The 24,937-nt window shown below is 42.3% G+C and overlaps 1 protein-coding gene across 1 annotated transcript in view; it reads left to right on the top strand.

Moving 5' to 3' along the window:
• The window catches only part of MYO7A (myosin VIIA), a 315,688-nt gene that overhangs the window by 111,816 nt on the left and 178,935 nt on the right, over positions 1-24,937 (top strand). The window contains exons 4-9 of the mRNA XM_069759369.1: positions 1,899-2,051; positions 11,418-11,602; positions 12,720-12,841; positions 21,328-21,470; positions 22,569-22,682; positions 22,984-23,137. Coding sequence (XP_069615470.1) covers positions 1,899-2,051; positions 11,418-11,602; positions 12,720-12,841; positions 21,328-21,470; positions 22,569-22,682; positions 22,984-23,137 — 871 coding nt within the window. The remainder of the gene's footprint in view (positions 1-1,898; positions 2,052-11,417; positions 11,603-12,719; positions 12,842-21,327; positions 21,471-22,568; positions 22,683-22,983; positions 23,138-24,937) is intronic.

The raw sequence follows: 24,937 nt of genomic DNA, 5'->3' as shown, positions 1-24,937 counted from the left end.
GCATTCGGAATAGTCCTCACAACTTCTGTTCTCGTTCGTTCTTTCTAATTCGTTCCAGATCTTTCTAGTTCAACGTCCCCCAGGTATGTTATGGCTAGGACGCACCCGTATGACGGGAAGGCCTGAAGTTCTTCCGGGACCCTAGAGACGCCCCTCTCCCACTGTTGCCCTCTATGTCTCCGTAGGTGTTTAGGTGAGACAGCCAACCTATAATTAACTGTCCTGCGGAGTTTGAAGTAAAGCGTAGAGTCAGTTACTCCCTCGGTGTTCCGGCCACCGGCTACGCGCCTCAGTAGGATGTTGCCTCGGTCTCAGGGCACGACTCCTACTGGCTCTCCTTTGTGCTTGATCTCGTTTCTCACTGTTCCACAATATCCTTCGCTTCGTGTCTCTTTCTTAGGATACCGCCGCGGGGTGTGCAGGCGCGGTTCTGTAACGTTCTATTCTGGTCGCTAGGTGCCTGCCAGGTTCCCACGCCTGACAGGGACCCCCCTGAATCTTCTCCTTGCAACACCCCCTGCCACGGGATGTTGCCTGAATCCAACCCAGTCAGCTTCTGACTAACTTCCTATCCAACCCCTAGTTTTACCAGTGTGAGGAGTGGCCTAATAAATAAAACCCTTTGCTCCCCCTAGTGGCCGGAGTGTGAAGTGTACTGTGTGCTGGTGATACCTGGTCAGAAGAACTCCTTTAGTGCCATCAGACGTACCATCACTCCCCTTAGCGGCAGAGCGTCATACTGCAACGACCAGGTCTCTGGGGCACTGCACAGGCATGAATCATTCTAGTTCTCTAGACCACCAGGTAGGCAGCCATGAATCATTCTAGTTCTCTAGACCACCAGGTAGGCAGGCATGAATCATTCTACTACTCTAGACCACCAGGTAGGCAGGCATGAATCATTCTACTACTCTAGACCACCAGATAGGCAGGCATGAATCATTCTAGTTCTCTAGACCACCAGGTAGGCAGGCATGAATCATTCTACTACTCTAGATCACCAGGTAGGCAAGCTTGAATCTTTCTACTACTCTAGACCACCAGGTAGGCAGGCATGAATCATTCTAGTTCTCTAGACCACCAGGTAGGCAGGCATGAATCATTCTAGTTCTCTAGACCACCAGGTAGGCAGGCATGAATCATTCTACTACTCTGGACCACCAGGTAGGCAAGCTTGAATCTTTCTACTACTCTAGACCACCAGGTAGGTAGGCATGAATCATTCTACTACTCTAGATCACCAGGTAGGCAAGCTTGAATCTTTCTACTACTCTAGATCACCAGGTAGGCAGGCATGAATCATTCTAGTTCTCTAGACCACCAGGTAGGCAAGCTTGAATCTTTCTACTACTTTAGACCACCAGGTAGGCAGGCATGAATCTTTCTACTACTCTAGAACACCAGGTAGGCAGGCATGAATCTTTCTACTACTCTAGAACACCAGGTAGGCAGGCATGAATCTTTCTACCGCCCTAGACAACCAGGGAAGCAAATATCAATCTATCCACTACCTTAGACCACCAGGAAATCAGGCAGAAATCTTTTCCAACCTAGACCACCAAGGAAACAGGCATTTTAAGCTTAGTATTTAAACTATCTAGTTTTCTAAAAATGAACATGGGTAGGAGGACGTTTTCTGCCGTGTTAGTGAAATTTTCTAGACAATGTTCCAACTTGACAAGGATTTTTCTTCTATGACTAACAAAATAGTGGCTCTGCTGACAGACGTAGTGTGACATGAACCTTACCTTCAGGGCTGCCATTTTGTAGCCACAGTGTCCCTTCTATGACAGAGGCAGCAGAGGAATGATCCTCAAATCCTATGGTTCGTAGGAAGACTGCCCCTTTAAAAGACCATATTATCAAGGAATGACTATATTGATCCGTTTCACTTACAGGAACACTGGATATCTCCGCAAAATGCAACAAACATTAAACCGATGCACCCAACATCCATCCATGGAGTGGAGGACATGATCCGCCTGGGGGATCTCAATGAGGCCGGGATCCTGCGTAATCTACTCATTCGATACCGGGAGCACCTCATATATGTGAGTCGTCTGCGTGACGTGTTTGCTGCCGCTCATTTTTTAGGATTTGGAGGAAGCTGTGATGGAGCAGTTGAGGTGACACGATATTAGTGATTGGTGCTCCCCCAAATCCTATGTTGCAATTGATCCCTTGTCTAGGAGAAGGGCAAGGGTGAAGGAAACATGTAGCTTGCAGTCATGTTTGTATAATAGTTACAGACCAGGACCTGAAAATTAATACCCACTGAAACCCCCCCAGCCACCTGAGCTCGATTGTATCGATACAAAGCTCTAAATCCTCTGCAGTAACATAGTTATATGCTAACATTCTGACTGACTGAAGCCACCACTAGGGGGAGCATCAGAGCTTACTAAATACAATTTATGCATTGAGCTGAATAATGAAACTGTGTGCAGTGAGCTCCCCCTAGTGGTGCAACATTTAATCATGGACTTGTTTTACAGGTAGGTTAATTTTAACATGCAAATACATTTATATAATTTATACAATGTGATTTTCTGGATTTTATTTTTGATATTCTATCTCTCAATGTTAAAATTAACCTACCCTTAAAATTATAGACTTCATGTCTTTGTCAGTGGGCAAACTTAGAAAATCAACAAGGGATCAAATAAATATTTCCTCCATTGTACCTGTATGTGATGACTAATGCTCCACTCACACCCAGAGCTGCTGTTTTCCTAATGGCTCTTCTGCACAGAGCCTATCACCTCACTTCTGCCCCCTGCTGGTTTATATTACTAACACCCCATCGTTGGAGATCACTTGCTGTATATTCTTTTGGCTTGGATGTTATACTCCATGAAGTAGGCAGCTCTAGATGTGACTGGAGTACGCGACGTGATACAAAGTATTTGCAAAAGTCGTTAAACTTTTGATATAACGTGACAGTGTGGCAACAGTATCCGCTCGCGGCTCATCCGCGTGTGTCACACAGAGACGGGGCTGAGATGTGAGACAGATAATTATGGCCGATCGTAGGTCTCCTGTCTACAAGATCTGCATTAAGATTTAATGTGCGTTGCGGCTGCCATTGTTTGAGCAAAATTAACCCTATCACCGCCCTGAATAATTGATGATAAGAATCGGAGACGTGTGCCCCTGGGAGACTCCGGTGTGTGACCTTGCATTAATGATGCTGACATGCAGCAACTCTCGGGTTATGGGGACCGCAGCGCTCTCGTGCTTTGCGGGTCTTTCGGGGTCATTTATTTTACCTTTGTAATGGCTGATTATTGATCAATACATTGTTTATTGGAAGCATTCCTTCTGCTTCGAAGAACTGAGTAAATAATTGATTTTTTTCTTAGTTGGAGTTCCCCTTTAAGCCTAGACATTACTGTTTCGACCCTTTGCAGGACTCGCTAGGATCCCCACCAATCAACAGAACTGAGGTCCCATGTCTCCCGATTGACTGAAGTGGTGGGCAATCATCCGTGCTGCTGCTTCATTCAACAAGACTGATGAGCCCCAAAACGGAGTATCAGCCCATAAACCCGGCTGCCAGTCATTCAGATGAGGGACATGGGGCCCCATATCTCCTGATCAGTGGCGGTTCCAAAGATGAGACCTCCAGCGATCTGACATTTGGGTAAGATCTGTATATATTGCGTGATCAATAATTATATAATCCATTCTTCTTTCCTAAGACTAACTGTGGAGGGAGGGTAAGTAGCCATCCCCCCATCAAGGCTTCATTTCACCAGTATGTCTAAGGCCACCAGCCCAGCTCATCCATCATTCTGCTTATCATATATGTCATGTAAACCAGTCATCATTGCTTTCAGTATACGACATTTGCCAATGGCAGGCATGCAGTGGATATAAAAAGTCTTCACACCCCAGGTTTTTGTTGCGTAAAAAAATTCTACCAAGAAGAATTATTTCAGAACTTTTTCTTATTCTGTTAAAATCCATCAAGAGACAAACTGAAATAACTTTTAAGGGGAATATATACAGTACAGACCAAAAGTTTGGACACACCTTCTCATTTAAAGATTTTTCTGTGTTTTCATGACTATGAAAATTGTACATTCACACTGAAGGCATCAAAACTATGAATTAACACATGTGGAATTATATACTTAACAAAAAAGTGTGAAACAACTGAAATTATGTCTTATATTCTAGGTTCTTCAAAGTAGCCACCTTTTGCTTTGATGACTGCTTTGCACACTCTTGGCATTCTCTTGATGAGCTTCAAGAGGTAGTCACCGGGAATGGTCTTCCAGCAATCTTGAAGGAGTTCCCAGAGATGCATAGCACTTGTTGGCCCTTTTGCCTTCACTCTGTGGTCCAGCTCACTCCAAACCATCTCGATTGGGTTCAGGTCTGGTGACTGTGGAGGCCAGGTCATCTGGCGTAGCACCCCATCACTCACCTTCTTGGTCAAATAGCCCTTACACAGCCTGGAGGTGTGTTTGGGGTCATTGTCCTGTTGAAAAATAAATGATGGTCCAACTAAACGCAAACCAGATGGAATAGCATGCCGCTGCAAGATGCTGTGGTAGCCATGCTGGTTCAGTATGTCTTCAGTTTTGAATAAATCCCCAACAGTGTCACCAGTAAATCTTCCCCCACACCATCACACCTCCTCCGCCATGCTTCACAGTGGGAACCAGGCATGTAGACTCCATCCATTCATCTTTTCTGCGTCGCACAAAGACGCGGTGGTTGGAACCAAAGATCTCAAATTTGGACTCATCAGAACAAAGCACAGATTTCCACTGGTCTAATGTTCATTCCTTGTGTTCTTTAGCCCAAACAAGTCTCTTCTGTTTGTTCCCTGTCCTTAGCAGTGGTTTCCTAGCACCTATTTTACCATGAAGGCCTGCTGCACAAAGTCTCCTCTTAACAGTTGTTGTAGAGATGTGTCTGCTGCTAGAACTCTGTGTGGCATTGACCTGGTCTCTAATCTGAGCTGCTGTTAACCTGCGATTTCTGAGGCTGGTGACTCGGATAAACTTATCCTCAGAAGCAGAGGTGACTCTTGGTCTTCCTTTCCTGGGGCGATTCTCATGTGAGCCAGTTTCTTTGTAGCGCTTGATGGTTTTTGCCACTGCACTTGGGGACGCTTTCAAAGTTTTCCTAATTTTTCAGACTGACTGACCTTCATTTCTTAAAGTAATGATGGCCACTCATTTTTCTTTACTTAGCTGCTTTTTTCTTGCCGTAATAGAAATTCTAACAGTAGGACTATCAGCTGTGTATCCACCAGACTTTTGCACAACACAACTGGTGGTCCCAACCCCATTTATAAGGCAAGAAAATCCCACTTACTAAACCTGACAGGGCACACCTGTGAAGTGAAAACCATTCCCGGTGACTACCTCTTGAAGCTCATCAAGAGAATGCCAAGAGTGTGCAAAGCAGTTATCAAAGTAAAAGGTGGCTACTTTGAAGAACCAAGAATATAAGACATAATTTCAGTTGTTTCACACTTTTTTGTTAAGTATATAATTCCACATATGTTAATTCATAATTTTGATGCCTTCAGTGTGAATGTATAATTTTCATAGTCATGAAAATACAGGAAAATCTTTAAATGAGAAGGTGTTTCCAAACTTTTGATCTGTACTGTATGTATATATATATATATATATATATATATATATATATATATATACATACATATATATATATATTAAATATGGTTGCATAATTGTGAACACCCTCTTTTAATTGGGGATGGAATTGTGTTCATAACTAGCCAATCACATTTACACTCATGTTATATAGGAGTCAGTGCATAGTCACCAACATTTACAGTGATGAACTCCATAGAGAGTTTTGCTGTTCTAGAAGGATTTTTATTACATTTTCTTAGTTGTATTTTACAGCACAATTCATGGTGCGTAATCAGCTTACAACACAGCAAAGGGATCTCATTGTTGAAAGTCATCAATCATGAGATGGGGATAAAATAAATTCCCAGGTATTATATATATCAAGCACTGCGAAGACATCATGGAGAAGTGGATTAAATTTGGAACAAATTGACATTATCTTGAACTGAATATCCCTGAAAAAGTTATGAGAAGACAAGAAGAAAATTGGCCCTGGAGGCTTCTGGAAGGCCTACAGCAACAATAAAGGAGCTGCAGAAATTTTTGCCAAGTACTGGTTGTGTCCTGTATGTGACAACAATCTCCCATATTCTTCATATGTCCTGCCTGTGGGGTGATAAGATGGAAGCCTTTTCTTACAAAGAAAAACATCCAATCCCAGCTGTGTTTTGCCAAAACCTACATCAAGTCTGCTAAAGCCATGTGGAAAAAGGTGTTATGGTCTGAAAAGACCAGGGTAGAACTTTTTGACTATAATTCTAAACGGTATGCGCATCACTAAGAGAACATCATATCCACAGTGAGGCATGGTGGAGGCAGCATTATATTTTGGGGCTTATTTTTTTACATGACAGAAACTGGGCATTTAAAAGGGGTGTATAGACTTTTTACATTCGACTGTACATAGAAGGAACCAGAGTTGAATGCTACCTTTTTACCAAATTTCTTTTCTACCCAAGGAAAAATATAAAGCATTGAGGTCAAAACAAAGACAACAAAGAACCCCTTTTAATGTGATCCCAGACATAGACTCTGTCCTGGACTATGATTGGTTAAGAATATATTATAATACACCTTTCACTTCCTAATATTCTCTATCCTGTGACCATTGCACCCCAGACCTGCACTGTCTTGTGGTTACTGATGATAGCCTGTGCTGGGAATTAACAAGGTTCATTATTGCATAAGGAGGCATCTCAACAGCTTGTGAGCCACCATGGCATGTTCTCTGGTCACCGTCATGTCACCCGCTGCATATTCACTACTCATTATGGCAAAATCCATGTAAACCACTATTGTGCATGTTATATTATCCCGTTTTACATGACTTGTGATAACAAATGTAACAAATCTTTGTGTCTTGGATGGCAGCCATGTTGTTTAATCAAGAATTTGGGATATATTCAGCCTATAACTGCAGTACAGTAACATGTGTGTCCCCTTAAAACAAATAATGCCTCCTGAGTGCCCCCCCTTTAGAAAGTATTTATGCCCTCTGAGTGTCCCCTCCAAAAGTCCTCTTCTCTCCTGGACACAGCGAGCCAACAATGGAATGAAATAACAATTGTGCCATGTGCGTTGGGACGATGACGTCATATAGGCCAGCAAAATCATCTGTTATCTGTGGGTGCCAAGCATCTAATGAGACAACCCTAGTACTTACTGTATGTGGGTGTCAGCTGTGCGGGAGGACCTCAACGCTTTCTGCGGAGTGTCCCCTCCTGGCGGCAGTGACCTACACTCTTGGTTAGTGTGTTGCCCAACACATTCAACCTGAAAAGGATTTCCCCATATTAGATTTTTAATTTTATGGTACATTGCTAAGATGTCATAAATTTAAGGACGGAGGTCCCATTAGCAGGTCTCCTGCATAGCACCGCTACCAGGCACCCCATTGTGCAGAGAGCAGGTTGTAGCTCCCTGCACAGCTGATGTGGGATCAGAGGCGGTACTGTCAATTAAGACCCCCACCAATTATTGATGGCATATCCTAACCATATTATAGCCACCAAATGTCCCGGATCCAATGGGATTGTCCCGATTTCAGGGAGCAGTCCTGCTGTCCCGGCAGGTCAGGGCTGTGTCCCTACTTCCACTATCTCTGTGCGATGTCATCTCTCCAGCCACTTTACCCCCTGAGGAAGCCACATTTTGTGGCGTTACGCATGAGGACTCAGATTCTCTCCCTCTTTTATTGTCAATATGGGTTGCGTACCTGATGGGTCACATCATGTACATCTATGATCTCATCCTGCTTTGTGGTATATTTCTTCTTTTTATTTTTACACCTTTTCTATTTATACCTTACTAGGTTGTTTCTTTTTCTGCATTTTACCATATCTATGCATTTTTGTACATTCTATTTTTGTTATTCTGACTGTATTGATATGCATGTTATATATGCATAGGTCATAGTTCTTTTCTTAACAACCCTTAGCTATGTGGGGTTTTTTTGTGCTTTATTTTGCATTTCACTAGTAGGGAGATTGTATTTGTCTCCTTTTCTATTATGCCTATTATTCGCCTTACTTTTTGTTTTTATATATTTTTAAGATTATCTTGTGTTTTTTTCAGTGCATCAATAAAAGTTTTTTTCAATTTTTTTTGGTGATATTGCAAGCATCACCTCAGTTTCTTTTTTTATGGGTTACTGGTGCCGTATATCCACCAACTCTTTTTTTCCCATATCTTCATTATTTTCTTGAGATCTGGTTTCACCGGGATTCCAGCCTATATCATTATAGGCACATATAAGTTTATTTAGAAAAAATGCCACAAAAATTACACAGTACAACAGCGTCTAGCGTCTTTAGACTCCCCATGGGCAGGAGTTTTCATGACATCACATTCACTTTGCTTGGACATTTAGGCCATGTTCACACGTAGCATAAATGCTGCGTTGTTTGTGCTGTTTTTTTTTTGCTCATAATTTCTGCTATGTTTAAACTGTCAAAGCAAAGTGGATGTAATTACGTTAAAACTCTCCCCCACTGTGCGTCTAAAGACGCTGCTGAACTGTGCGTTTTTGGTGCTTTTTTTTCTCTAGAGGTTTCTATGGGGAGATTAAAAAACACATGTAAAAAACTGCATTTACTTTTTTATGTGTAGAATCAAAGCATGTCTGTACTATAAAATCAGTGCTTCAAATTTGCACCAAAAATGCATAAAATAATTGGAAAAATGCATAAAATGCAACAAAAATACAATATTTAGAGAAGATCATTATTGCATAGATTGGTGAGTACACTTGGGAAAACAAATACCGTAAAAGTTTTTCCGCAGTGTTTGTACCCGTCCTTACAGACACAAAAATCCCAGATGTCAAAGATGCTAAGCTTATGAAAGCAAGAGAAAGTCATGGCTGCTACAACTATGGATGATCAAAAAATAAATCAACAGGTCCCAACTAGAGATTTATTTAAATTTATTTATTTTTCCTACATTTTTATAGACTTTTATGAAAGCTTATCAGAATACCGGCCACACCTAGAAGTGAATAAAAATGCCACAAAAAAAATGCATTCCCAGCAGCTAACATTTGTTTGTAAGAAACACTATGTCTCAAGCCATCCGAGGCCTCAAAAACGGCACAAAAAATGTTTTCCCACTTTTTTCATGGCATTATTTTTTACAAGCGTTTTTGGTTGAATTTTTTTTTTTTTGTAACTTGACTTTTTTTCCAACTCCTATTGTGAAGCCTTTAGGAAAAAAAAGCCATAAAATGATACAGTTAAAACTCCACAAACCACAAACTGTGTATGAAAAGTGTTCAACAATTTATTGTAGACTTTACTAAACAAAACTTTACTAAAGATGTTACAAAAATATCTGGCAACAGCAACACCAACAAAAAGGTAATAAAAACTCCCACTAAAAGTGCAGAAAAACGCTGTGGGTGATTCTAGCCTCAACACGTTGTTTTAGGCTTATCAACATGAGTAGGCCGCATTAGTCAGAAGTGTTACCCATAGCAACCAATCATAGCGTAGCTCTTATTTTACCAGAGCAGTTTCAGAAATGAAAGCTGAGCTCTGATTGGTTGCTATGGGTATAAGGACATGTTTGTTTTTTTTATTATTGATATATAAGGCCTACTAAGTGTATTCTCTGAGGTTATTTTCTGGATATAACCTTAAACATTACCGGGATATAGATTGAGGCAACTATGTGCTACTAGAACATATCCAAAATAAAAGAGCAAACATTGAAAGGTGTATGCCATTATAAATTAAATGGGGCACTATGCTTTCAGATTTTAGGAGTCTATTAGGGGACAACTACATTCAGAACAGAATATTTTATGTGTGGACTGTACTAAGATTGGTAACAACGGGACCCCCACAGGGTTAAGAGATTCTTTTTTTTTTCATGGTACATTGGGCATATTTTCGTTAATATTTTCATACTCTCTTTTTTACGTTTTTGCAAATATCAGACTATGTCAGTGGAAAAATAAAATAAATCTTTTTTTTTTCTTCTTTTTTTTTATGACCACAAGGGACCACTAAAATATATTTTACACTTGTTCCCCTTACTATAGCATATATCTCAAACACGTGTTGTTTTTTTTTGTTTGTTTGTTTTGTGCAGAGTTGGGGCTAGTAATACATTTGGATTGTCCTTAGCTTCTTTTTTTATTCCTTCTTTTTTTTCTCTGATTTCATCTATTCGTTGATTTATTTTTCATGTCATTTATTGTACACTTTGTGTCACCCATCAGCTCGTTTTAAGAATTTACTTTTCTTTTATAATTGCTGATTGACCAAGTTACAGGGGAAATCTAGTCTTCCGCCTGCATTCAAGGATTATCTTTAGTTTCTTTTTTATTCATTTTATTTTCTTGATTTTATCTATTTATTGATTTATTATTCATTTCATTTATTGTACATTTTGTGTCACCCATAAGTTCATTTCAGCATTTTTTAAAAATTTTAAATATCTGATTCATCCTGTTACAGGGGAAATCCAGTCTTCCGCCTGCATGCAAGGATTGTCCTTAGCTTCTTTTTTATTCATGTATTTTTTTCCTGATTTTATCTATTTTTTGATTTATTGTTAATTTAATTTATTGTACAAGTTGTGTCACTCATAAGGTCATTTCAACATTTCACATCTTTTTAATATCTGATTGACTCAGTTACAGGGGAAATCCAGTCTTCTGCCTGCATACCAAGGGTGGGTCTCTTATGACCCAGCAACCCCAGCTCCCAGCCTACACCCGGAGGGAGATCACGGGACTGCTGGGTCTGGAGGAGGAAGTGCTGTCAGCGCTGTGTATACAGCGATAGGGCAGAAACCATAATAAACCATCTCTGGCTTCTCTGTGGGGATGGGCCTACAGAAACAAGTGTGGACAGAACCACAAGTCATAGAAGACTGTTACATGTTTATTGATTATATAAATAAAAAATTAATAGCAGATTTAAAAAAATATTTTATGCCACACTGTCTCAGGACAGGAAAACAAAGTGACCATGATTTATGTTAATGTGGATAAAAAGGGGGTTTCTTCACACTCCCAGGTTAGGCAGGGGTGGGGTTTAAAAGGTTCTGCAAATTTAGGATGTAAATTTTGGTACGTTGTTTCCCTCTGCCCCTTCTTCAACTAGTCTGTATTGAGAACAGGTCTGTATATGACAACATAGTACTGGGTAGTATATTGCTATATAGCAGATGGCGGATACATATAATAGTACCATATGGTAGAACATTAGACATAGTGGTACAGGGTGCATGATCCACTCACATGACTATTCTACTCTCACCATTACATAAATGACTCTCATTTTCCTCTTGCAGACGTACACTGGATCCATTTTAGTTGCTGTAAACCCCTACCAGCTGCTCCCCATCTACACTCCGGACCAGATACGCCTGTATACCAACAAAAAGATTGGAGAAATGCCGCCCCACATCTTTGCCATAGCCGACAACTGTTACTTCAATATGCAGCGAAATAGTAAGGACCAGTGTTGTATAATTAGGTGAGAAAAACACCCCAATATCAGGCTTACGGGTCACGGGAGCAGTTAAAATCCCATTGTGGTTAATTTGATAACCCTTTAAGGAAGCAGCCATTTTATCATGTTTGATTTTTTTTGTTTACTTCCTCCCCTTCCTCCAAGGTCCTTTTTTTTTTTTTTTTTTTGTAGGACAAATTCTGTTTTTTAATGACATCATTCACTTTCCCATATATTGTACCGAAAAACGGAAAAAATCTAAATGGGTTGAAAAAAGCCCCTAAATTCCGACATTATTTTTTTGATTTTCGTTTAGGCTATGTGCACACGTTGTGGATTAGGCTTAGGGATTCCTGGTGCGGATTCTGCATCTCTTTGCAGAAAATGCAGGTGCGGATTTGTTGCGTATTTTGTGCAGATTTTGTGCGTTTTTGGTGCGGATTTGCTGCGGATTTATTGCGTTTTTTTACCCATGCAGATTTCTATAATGGAATGGGTACAAAAACGCTGCAGATCAGCAAAAAAAGAAGTGACATGCTACTTCTTTTAATCCGCAGCGTTTCCGCACGGACTTTTCCACACGGAATTTTCCGCACCATAAGCACGGCGGGGTTTTTTTGTCATTGGTTTACATTGTACTGTAAATCACTTGCGGATCTGCAGCATTTCTGCACCGCAAAAATGCTGCGGATCCGCAGGAAATCCGCAACATGTGCACATACCCTAAGTTTTTACCCTGCTTTTAAAATAACCAGAAAATATGACTTTTCAAGCTCAATACGATTATGATGATACTAAATATAAAACTGTTCTTAGCTTCATAACTTTTTAATTTTTTCATTGATGAAACTGTGTGAGGACTCATTTTTGCGTGGCAAGCTATAGTTTTTATTGGTACCATTTTAAGGTGCATAAGATGGTTTGATCACTTTCTATTGTGTTCTTTTGAGGAAATGCTTTGAAAAAAACAGCAATTCTGGTGTTTCAATTTCTCTCTAGTGTGACCCCCGCCTAACTCAGCGTGTCTTCAGAGTCTTCTCTAGGGGGAGGATGTTCACTTTCACTCCTCACTCCTTTATAGCTGCCACTATCTATTGATAATTGACTTTGTCTTATTGACATGTGATATCATCTATTGCAGTGGTGAATCCGGCGCCGGTAAAACCGAGAGCACTAAACTGATCCTGCAGTTCCTGGCAGCTATCAGCGGTCAGCACTCATGGATCGAGCAACAAGTCCTGGAAGCCAATCCCATCCTGGAGGGTCAGTAGGAATTACCTCCAAACTGTTACTATACAAAGGATCAAGCATATCTCCCAATTTTTCAAGAACAGAAATAGGGACAAATTATACGGCATGCCCCTAACCTCACCTCAATCCACGCCCATTTACCATGTCTTTCTCCCCTAGCGGGAGGAGATGTCAGATGGGCGCTGGAAGTGAGGGAAGTTCAGCAGACGCAGGGCGTAAACCCATATCTGGGACTGTCCGCTGTATCCAGGGGATTCCGGTCCAGCGTCCAGGTCCGTGCTACCTGGCGGCTCAATGGGAAGCCGCAAATCTTTTACCTTTTAGTGTCCCCGATGCGGTTTTTGATTGCTACCTATATGTAGCTTCACTATTTGACATCTGACTTTTTTTGTGTCTGTAGGGCCGTGTTCACATGTTGCAGAAATGCTGTGTTTTTTTGTTTTCTGCAGGATCTGCACCAAACTGCACAATAACAATCATGTCCTCCTTATTTGATGCGTTTCTGGTGCAGATGTGAAGAAGCGTTTTTAAGTTTTTCTTTTATATTACAGAAAAGTTTTGATTCTGCAATTAAAATATTAACTGAAGTTTTTTGCAAATGTTGTTTTAGGCTCCAAATATAAGGCAAGAGAAAATTAAAAAAAGCAGAAAAATCGCACAGTCCAGCAGCGTTCTTGGGCGCACAATGGGCGCAGTTTTCATGAAATCACATCCGCTTTGCTTCGACAGTTAAAAAGCAGAATTTCTGTGCAAAAAAAGCAGAAGAAAATCTGCAACATTTACGTTACATGTGAACAAAGTCAAAATTTTTAAGTACATGTGATGCCATGAAATCTCCGCCCTCGATGCTTATAAAGAGGCTGCTGAACTCTGCGGTTTTGATGCATATTTTCTCTATAGACTTCTTCTGAAAAAAAAAGCCATTAAAAAAGACACCATTGCTTTTTGAAGGCAGAATCAAAGCTTTTCTGTAGTATTAAAAAGGCGTTAAAAACCCTGCTTCATATCTGCACCAAAAATTGCATCAAATAAGCAGGAAAAGGCATAAGAGAAACGCAGCAAACACGCAATAATCGGAGAAGATTGTTATTGCGTTGTGTGGTGAGGACACCTGCAGAAGGAAAGCAGCATTTACATTACACGTGAACACGGCCTCGGCATTACAGTGTTATTACATTTTTTTATGGGTTTAATAGAGAAAAAATATCAGTCACGCTATCTTTTTGCGCCATTTACCGATTGCCTCCCTGAAATAATCTGATTGCTGTGATCTGCGGGTTGATACAATTACAGGGACACCAAATACGTCCGTGTTATTTTTTGATTTGTACTTTTTATTATTTAAAAAAAAATGCATTAAAAATGACATTATTTTTTTCATTATCAAGTTATTTTATTATTTTTTAGCATTTTTATAGGGTGAAAAAATCTCTTATTCTCCCTTTAGAACACAAATACATTGTAGACAGCAGTGTATTTCTAGCAGTATAATCTGCTTGTAGTCAGATCCAAGAATACAGATCAGGTACACAGAATTTTTTCCTTTACATCGTCAGAGTTTGTGGCTCAGTAGCTTAATTGTCTGCCTGAAATGTTAAAGGGGTTGTCAACCACTAGGGCAACTGTTATGATCTGGTGGCCTTGGAGCAGCATGAGATGTACTCTGGAGAAGGTGGTCCCTGTACTGACCGCAAACCCTGAACCTAGCAGCGCAACTAAAAGTAGCCGTGGGGGGTACCTAACGCTCCCTAGACCCCTCGACACAGCCTAAGATCTAACTACCCCTAAAGACAGAAACAGGAAACCTATCTTGCCTCAGAGAAAATCCCCAAAGGATAGATAGCCCCCCACAAATATTGACTGTGAGAGGAGAGGGAAATAACATACGTAGATATGAAATCAGATTTTAGCATAGGAGGCCATACTAGCTAAAAAGAAAGAATAGAACAGAGTACTATGCGGTCAGTATAAAAACACTAGAAAATATCCACCGCAGAAAATACGGATCACCACATCTGACTAAAGACATGGGGGGTATATCTGCATCTCCAGAGAAATAGCTAGGCTGCAAAAAATCCTTCACAAACCAAGCTGGACAAGACAAAAACATGAAAACGCACAGAACTATAAGGTCCACTGCAGGTGGACAGCAAAAACAAAGCCAGGACTTATCTTTATAGAAAAACACAGGAAACTGGAGAGACCAGCAGGGAAGTGAATCCTTCAAGAACAATGGACAACTGGCACTGACTAAAGGATCCAGCAAAGCTATATACCCCAGTCAGTTTTGCAATTAGTAGATACACCTGTCCACTCCTGCGGTCCAGGCACAACTGCATTACCCTCTACAACCACCGGAGGGAGCTCAAAAGCTGAATTCACAACAGTACCCCCCCCCCTTGAGGAGGGGTCACCGAACCCTCACCAGAGCCCCCAGGCCGATCAGGATGAGCCCGATGAAAGGCACGAACCAAATCAACGGCATGGACATCAGAGGCAGAAACCCAAGAATTATCCTCCTGGCCATAACCCTTCCACTTGACAAGGTACTGAAGCTTCCGCCTCGAAAAACGGGAATCCAAAATCTTCTCAACAACATATTCCAACTCCCCATCGACCAATACAGGGGCCGGAGGATCAACAGAGGGAACAACGGGCTCCACATATTTCCGCAACAAAGATCTATGGAAGACATTATGAATAGCAAAAGAGGCCGGAAGCGCCAGGCGAAAGGACACCGGATTAATAATCTCAGAAATCCTATAAGGACCAATAAATCGAGGCTCAAACTTAGGGGAAGAAACCTTCATAGGAACATGACGGGAAGATAACCAAACCAGATCACCAACCCGAAGCCGGGAACCAACACACCGACGACGGTTAGCAAAACGCTGAGCCTCCTCCTGAGACAGCACCAAATTGTCCACCACATAAGCCCAAATCTGCTGCAACCTGTCGACCACAGAATCCACACCAAGAAGGTCAGAAGGCTCAACCTGCCCAGAAGAGAAACGAGGATGAAAACCAAAATTACAAAAAAAAGGCGAAACCAAAGTAGCCGAACTAGCCCGATTATTAAGGGCAAACTCGGCCAATGGCAAAAAAGCCACCCAATCATCCTGATCAGCAGACACAAAGCATCTCAAATAGGTCTCCAAGGTCTGATTAGTTTGCTCAGTCTGGCCATTTGTCTGAGGATGAAATGCAGAGGAAAAAGACAAATCAATGCCCAGCTTGGCACAAAAGGCCCGCCAAAACTTGGAAACAAACTGGGAACCTCTGTCGGACACAATATTCTCCGGAATACCATGCAAACGGACCACATGCTGAAAAAACAACGGAACCAAATCAGAAGAAGAAGGCAATTTAGGCAAAGGCACCAAATGAACCATCTTAGAAAATCGGTCACAGACAACCCAGATAACCGACATTCTTTGGGAAACAGGAAGATCGGAAATAAAATCCATAGAAATATGCGTCCAAGGTCTCTCAGGGTCCGGCAATGGCAAAAGCAACCCACTAGCGCGGGAACAGCAAGGCTTAGCCCGCGCACAAATCCCACAGGACTGCACAAAAGAACCCACATCCCGTGACAAAGAAGGCCACCAAAAGGACCTACCAACCAAATCTCTGGTACCAAAAATCCCAGAATGGCCAGCCAACACAGAACAATGAACCTCAGAAATCACTTTACTAGTCCATCTATCAGGAACAAACAGTTTCCCCACAGGACAACGGTCAGGCTTATCAGCCTGAAATTCCTGAAGAACCCGTCGCAAATCAGGGGAGATGGCAGAAAGAATCACCCCTTCCTTCAAAATGCCGACCGGCTCAAGAACCCCAGGGGAATCAGGAAAAAAACTCCTAGAGAGGGCATCCGCCTTAACATTCTTAGTACCAGGAATGTACGAGACCACAAAATCAAAACTGGAGAAAAACAGGGACCATCGAGCCTGTCTAGGATTCAGCCATTTGGCAGACTCGGGGTAAATCAGATTCTTATGATCGGTCAGGACCACAATACGGTGCTTGGCCCCCTCAAGCCAATGTCGCCACTCCTCAAATGCCCACTTCATAGCCAAAAACTCCTGATTGCCGACATCATAATTGCGTTCCGCAGGCGAAAACTTCTGAGAAAAGAAGGCACACGGTTTCATCAAGGAACCATCAGAATTCCTCTGAGACAAAACGGCCCCTGCCCCAATCTCAGACGCGTCAACCTCAACCTGAAATTGAAGAGAAACATCTGGCTGACGCAACACAGGGGCAGAAGTAAATCGGCGTTTAAGCTCCTGAAAGGCAGAAACAGCCGCGGAGGACCAATTCGTCACATCAGCGCCTTTCTTGGTCAAATCGGTTAGAGGTTTAACCACACAGGAGAAGTTGGCAATGAAACGACGATAAAAATTAGCAAAGCCCAAGAATTTCTGAAGGCTCTTCACAGATGTGGGCTGAATCCAATCATGAATGGCCTGAACCTTAACCGGATCCATTTCTATAGATGAGGGAGAAAAATGAAACTCAAAAAAGAAACCTTCTGCACTCCAAAGAGGCACTTTGACCCCTTCACAAACAAAGCATTATTACGGATGATCTGAAATACCATCCTGACCTGTTTCACATGAGACTCCCAATCATTGGAAAAAATCAAAATATCATCCAAATATACAACCAAGAATTTATCAAGATAACTCCGAAAGATATCATGCATGAAGGATTGGAACACAGATGGGGCATTAGAGAGTCCGAATGGCATCACAAGGTATTCAAAATGGCATTCGGGTGTATTAAATGTAGTTTTCCATTCATCACCCTGCTTGATACGAATAAGATTATATGCCCCTCGAAGGTCAAACTTAGTAAACCAGCTAGCCCCCTTAATCCTAGCAAACAAATCAGTAAGCAAAGGCAAGGGTATTGAAATTTAACCGTGATCTTATTCAAGAGGCGATAATCAATACAGGGTCTCAAGGAGCCATCCTTCTTGGCAACAAAAAAGAACCCCGCTCCCAACGGTGAAGAAGATGGCAGAATATGCCCTTTCTCCAAAGACTCCTTAATATAGCTCCGCATGGTGGTATGTTCAGGCACAGACAGGTTGAAAAGTCGGCCCTTAGGGAACTTACAACCTGGAATCAAATCAATAGCACAATCACAGTCCCTATGCGGTGGAAGGGAACTGGATTTGGGCTCATCGAATACATCCTGGAAGTCAGACAAAAACTCAGGAACTTCAGAAGAGGGGGGAGAGGAGATTGACATCAAAGTAACCTGATCATGAACCCCCTGACAACCCCAACTAGTCACAGACATGGATTTCCAATCTAACACCGGATTATGTAGCTGCAACCATGGAAAACCCAGCACAATATCATCATGCAAATTATGCAACACCAGAAAACGACAATCTTCCTGATGGGCTGGCGCCATGCGCATGGTCAGCTGTGTCCACAACTGAGGTTTATTTTTAGCCAACGGTGTAGCATCAGTGCCCCTCAAAGGAATAGGGTTCTGCAAAGGCTGCAAGGGAAAACCACAACGTCTGGCAAATTCTAAGTCCATTAAGTTCAGAGCGGCGCCTGAATCCACAAATGCCATGACAGAAAATGATGATAATGAGCAGATCAAGGTCACAGATAACAGAAATTTAGGTTGTATAGTACTGATGGCAACAGAACTAGCGATTCTCTTAGTACGCTTAGGGCAATCAGAAATAACATGAGCAGAATCGCCGCAGTAAAAACACAACCTATTCTGACACCTGAATGTTTGACGTTCAGCTCTAGACAAAATCCTATCACACTGCATAGGTTCAGGGCTCCGCTCAGAGGACAACGCCACAGTGTGCACAATTCTGCGCTCACGCAAGCGCCGATCAATCTGAATGGCCAGAGACATAGAATCACTCAGACCAGCAGGCGTGGGGAACCCCACCATAACATCTTTAACGGATTCAGAAAGACCCTTTCTGAAAATTGCCGCAAAGGCATCCTCATTCCATTTAGTCAGTACAGACCATTTTCTAAATTTCTGGCAATACAATTCTGCCGCTTCTTGACCTTGACACAGAGCTAACAAGATTTTCTCAGCCGGATCCACAGAATTAGGCTCATCATACAACAACCCCAATGCCTGAAAGAACGAATCAACACTAAGCAAAGCAGGATTGCCAGATTCCAGGGAAAATGCCCAATCCTGTGGGTCACCACGCAGCAGAGATATGCTGATTTTAACCTGCTGAATAGGATCACCAGAAGACCGGGGTCTTAATGCAAAAAACAGTTTACAGTTATTTTTGAAACTCAAAAATTTGGATCTGTCACCAAAGAATAAATCAGGAGTGGGAATCTTAGGTTCTAAGGCAGGAGTCTGAACAATATAATCTGAAATATCCTATACCCTAGCAGCAAGCTGATCCACCTGAGAAACTAACTCCTGGACATTCATGTTAATACTAGACTCCGTAGCCACCCAGAGGTAAAGAGGGAGGAACAGACCAAACAGGCTAAGGAAAAAAAATGGCTCAAAATCTTTCCACCCTTCTTCTGAGATGCAATTAACTCATTGTTGGCCAGTTGTACTGTAATGATCTGGTGGCCTTGGAGCAGCATGAGACGTACTCTGGAGAAGGTGGTCCCTGTACTGACCGCAAGCCCTGAACCTAGCAGCGCAACTAAAAGTAGCCGTGGGGGGTACCTAACGCTCCCTAGACCCCTCGACACAGCCTAAGATCTAACTACCCCTAAAGACAGAAACAGGAAACCTATCTTGCCTCAGAGAAAAGCCCCAAAGGATAGATAGCCCCCCACAAATATTGACTGTGAGAGGAGAGGGAAATAACATACGTAGAATGAAACCAGGATTTAGCATAGGAGGCCATACTAGCTAAAAAGAAAGAATAGAACAGAGTACTATGCGGTCAGTATAAAAACACTAGAAAATATCCACCGCAGAAAATACGGATCACCACATCTGACTAAAGACATGGGGGGTATATCTGCATCTCCAGAGAAATAGCTGGGCTGCAAAAAATCCTTCACAAACCAAGCTGGACAAGACAAAAACATGAAAATGCACAGAACTATAAGGTCCACTGCAGGTGGACAGCAAAAACAAAGCCAGGACTTATCTTTGTAGAAAAACACAGCAAACTGGAGAGACCAGCAGGGAAGTGAATCCTTCAAGAACAATGGACAACTGGCACTGACTAAAGGATCCAGCAAAGCTATATACCCCAGTCAGTTTTGCAATTAGTAGATACACCTGTCCACTCCTGCGGTCCAGGCACAACTGCATTATCCTCTACAACCACCGGAGGGAGCCCAAAAGCTGAATTCACAACAGGCAACCCCTTTCTATATCTAAACGTTTAGCCCCGATAAAATAAAAAAACTTTTACTCCTCTCCCGTGCCGGCGCCATTGCCGCAGTGTCGGCGTGCGCTCTCCCCGGGATTCTCGTGCGGTGTTGTGACACATGTCTCCAGCGCCCAATCAGCGGCTGCAGCTGATCCCTGGCTTCCTTTTCATGTCCAACCCATATGTAGGCTGGGACAGTGACGCCAGCGCTGATTGTGCGCCGGGGTGTCACGCTATGACAGTCTTTGGTAAGGAAGGAGAGGGGGCCTCAAACTGTCCATGCAACTGGGATGCTAACTATCCCTGTCCCGGGGGCACTCTTAAAGGTAGAGAAGCCTGAGTCTCAGACCTTACTATTCTCCAGTTAATTTTCTAAGCTGTCTCCTCCCCTTCCCCAGGAGGCCTGGGAAAGATATGTAAGTGTGTATACACGTAATACAAACAGGGATAACAAAAAGCAACTTACATGCAAAAACACACACCAAGGGTAGAAAGGAATAAAGAGAAAGATAGGAAGGTACACATCAAATAAGAATAGGATAATGAAGAAAGAAAACACCCCAAAACAGCAAACAACAACAATCTCCAGCAGCAACTACAAACTCCAACTTCAGCACACCAACTCCAGCAAGCCAGGAAGCAACCGGGTCACCATACATACCCCTGTGATCACCGGACCCGGTACCGAGTACCCCACGGCCCTGGCGGGCGACTCATCACTAACCAGCATCCCATATGGTTGGGATCTGTTGATCAAGTGCTGATTGTCATGCAGAAAAAACTGTTGTATGATGAACAGTTCTGGAGCTTTTGGGTTTTCATAATTTTGCCAAATATTCTTTAGCAAAACTTGCGACAGGTTTTCTTGATAAAGCACAAAAATGTAAAATTTTCCTATGTTACACTATGGATACATAAATAACTTAAAGGGGTCATTATTGATAAACTATCTTTAGGATAGGTGGGGGTCCCCACTAATCCGCTGTAATTAGATGCCAGACCCCCAATCATCTGCTATTCCTAAAGATAGGTCATTAATATCGGAAACCTGGAAAACTGTTTTAAGCCTTCGAGAATCTGAAGCCACATGTGAGATTTAGTGTTCATCCTGATGTTGGCACTGTTATTGATGCCCTTACAGCGTTTGGCAACGCCAAGACAATTCGCAATGACAATTCCAGCCGGTTTGGGAAATACATTGACATTCACTTCAATAAGAAAGGAGCCATTGAGGGCGCCAAGATCGAGCAATATCTGCTGGAAAAGTCTCGTGTCTGCAGACAGGTAAAGAGATACTGTACCAATGTGATAATCCAGAAAGATTAAATCAGTGATAAGGATGGTAATTCACACTCTCTAGACAATTTAATGAATAGTGAGTGCAGCTCTGGAGTATAATACAGGATGTAACTCAGGATCAGTAATGTAATGTATGTACACAGTGACTGCACCAGCAGAATAGTGAGTGCAGCTCTGGGGTATAATACAGGATGTAACTCAGGATCAGTAATGTATGTACACAGTGACGGCACCAGCAGAATAGTGAGTGCAGATCTAGAGTATAATACAGGATGTAACTCAGGATCAGTAATGTAATGTATGTATACAGTGACTGCACCAGCAGAATAGTGAGTGCAGCTCTGGGGTATAATACAGGATGTAACTCAGGATCAGTAATGTAATGTATGTACACAGTGACTGCACCAGCAGAATAGTGAGTGCAGCTCTGGAGTATAATACAGGTTGTAACTCAGGATCAGTAATGTAATGTATGTACACAGTGACTGCACCATCAGAATAGTGAGTGCAGCTCTGGGGTGTAATACAGGATGTAACTCAGGATCAGTAATGTAATGTATGTACACAGTGACTGCACCAGGAGAATAGTGAGTGCAGCTCTGGGGTATAATACAGGATGTAACTCAGGATCAGTAATGTAATGTATGTACACAGTGACTGCACCAGCAGAATAGTGAGTGCAGCTCTGGGGTATAATACAGGATATAACTCAGGATCAGTAATGTAATGTATGTACACAGTGACTGCACCAGCAGAATAGCGAGTGCAGCTCTGGAGTATAACACAGGAGGTAACTCGGGATCAGTAATGTAATGTATGTACACAGTGACTACACTAGCAGAATAGTGAGTGCAGCTCTGGGGTATAATACAGGATGTAACTTAGGATTAGAACAGAAAAGCTAGTGTAATGTATTCATATAATGGCTGCACTTTTATGTAGATTAATCCTAAGAACTGTAATATGGGGTTCAGAAATGAATATTCTGATTTATTTGTACGTTTTGTTCCCATCTAATGGTTGAACCAACCAACCAATTTGCATGCCTGTTTTCTACAAGAATTCTTGTGATTTTTCTCCCAGGCTCCAGATGAGCGGAACTACCACGTGTTTTACTGTATGTTGAAAGGGATGCCTCCAGATCAGAAGAAGAAGCTAGGCCTTGGCAAAGCGACAGACTATAACTACCTCTGTATGGTGAGAGGACAATTTTTTTGAGAGTTTATTATCTTCATAAGTTTTTCCACATGTGTATCAGTGTAAATTGAAGCTTCTGGGCTGCATTGCAAAATCTATAATAAGGACCATATTTCCATTTATAGCAGTGTCTTTTTATGTGGCAGGGAAGTATGCAGCTTTTAATAAATGTGATGGTGTAGCCTACGCTAATCTGGATTGCCAAGGGTCCCCAAACCCAACGGTCCCCAAGCCCAGTGAACCCCAGCATTTTCCCAGGTTTGAATGCTCCCTTTATGATAACCTATGATTTTCCTTACAGGGGCGCTGCACCACGTGTGATGGCAGAGATGACATCAAGGAATATGCCAACATTCGTTCTGCCATGAAAGTCTTGATGTTTACCGATACTGAAAACTGGGAGATTTCCCGGCTCCTGGCTGCCATATTGCACTTGGGAAACCTGCGTTATGAAGGTAATGACTTCAATATTTCTGTACGCCCCTGTACCGTGACTGAGGGTAGGTGGTATGACGTCATTGCTGATATAGAGAGCTGGGATGCTCTCTGCTCCAATAAAGGGAATGTGGACTTTGCCAACCACCAGGTTAAGTCGTCCTTAAAAAGAACAGAAGTCATTTTCAAATGATAAAGTCTTTTATATTTTCTATACTTTTTTCGAAAAGAGGAAAAAACATAGTGGTTAGACATCCAAAGAGGTGCTCAAACTTAGTGGTTACACATGCGAAGAGGTTTAAAGCATAATGGTTACACATCCGAAGAGGAGCACAGCATAATGGTTACACATCCGAAGAGGAACACAGCGTAATGGTTACACATCCAAAGAGGAGCACAGCGTAATGGATACACATCCAAAGAGGAGCACAGCGTAATGGATAGACATCCAAAGAGGAGCACAGCGTAATGGTTACACATCCAAAGATGAGAACAGCGTAATGGTTACACATCCGAAGAGGAGCACAGCGTAATGGTTACACATCCAAAGAGGAGCACAGCGTAATGGATAGACATCCAAAGAGGAGCACAGCGTAATGGTTACACATCCAAAGATGAGAACAGCGTAATGGTTACACATCCGAAGAGGAGCACAGCGTAATGGTTACACATCCAAAGAGGAGCACAGCGTAATGGATACACATCCAAAGAGGAGCACAGCGTAATGGTTACACATCCAAAGATGAGAACAGCGTAATGGTTACACATCCGAAGAGGAGCACAGCATAATGGATACACATCCAAAGAGGAGCACAGCGTAATGGATACACATCCAAAGAGGAGCACAGCCTAATGGATACACATCCAAAGAGGAGCACAGCGTAATGGATACACATCCAAAGAGGAGCACAGCATAATGGTTACACATCCAAAGAGGAGCACAGCGTAATGGATACACATCCAAAGAGGAGCACAGCGTAATGGTTACACATCCGAAGAGGAGCACAGCGTAATGGATACACATCCAAAGAGGAGCACAGCGTAATGGATACACATCCAAAGAGGAGCACAGCATTACGGATACACATCCGAAGAGGAGCACAGCATAATGGATACACATCCAAAGAGGAGCACAGCGTAATGGTTACACATCCGAAGAGGAGCACAGCGTAATGGATACACATCCAAAGAGGAGCACAGCATTATGGATACACATCCAAAGAGGAGCACAGCGTAATGGATACACATCCGAAGAGGAGCACAGCGTAATGGATACACATCCAAAGAGGAGCACAACGTAATGGTTACACATCCAAAGAGGAGCACAGCATTATGGATACACATCCAAAGAGGAGCACAGCTTAATGGATACACATCCGAAGAGGAGCACAGCATAATGGATACACATCCAAAGAGGAGCACAGCATAATGGATACACATCCGAAGAGGAGCACAGCGTAATGGTTACACATCCAAAGAGGAGCACAGCATAATGGATACACATCCGAAGAGGAGCACAGCGTAATGGATACACATCCAAAGAGGAGCACAGCGTAATGGATACACATCCGAAGAGGAGCACAGCGTAATGGATACACATCCGAAGAGGAGCACAGCGTAATGGTTACACATCCAAAGAGGAGAACAGCATAATGGATACACATCAGAATAAATACAGAGCATAATGGTTACACATCCAAAAAAGTGCACCAAATAATGATTACACATCAAAAGAGGAGCACAGCATAATGGATACACATCCAAAGAGGAGCACAGCGTAATGGTTACACATCAGAAGAAATGCACAGTCATGGTTATCA

The sequence above is a fragment of the Ranitomeya imitator genome, chromosome 3 (assembly GCF_032444005.1).
Source record: "Ranitomeya imitator isolate aRanImi1 chromosome 3, aRanImi1.pri, whole genome shotgun sequence".
Taxonomy (NCBI): Eukaryota; Metazoa; Chordata; class Amphibia; order Anura; family Dendrobatidae; genus Ranitomeya; species Ranitomeya imitator.
Note: the sequence above shows the minus strand (reverse complement) of the source record. Positions and strands in the feature narration are given on the sequence as shown.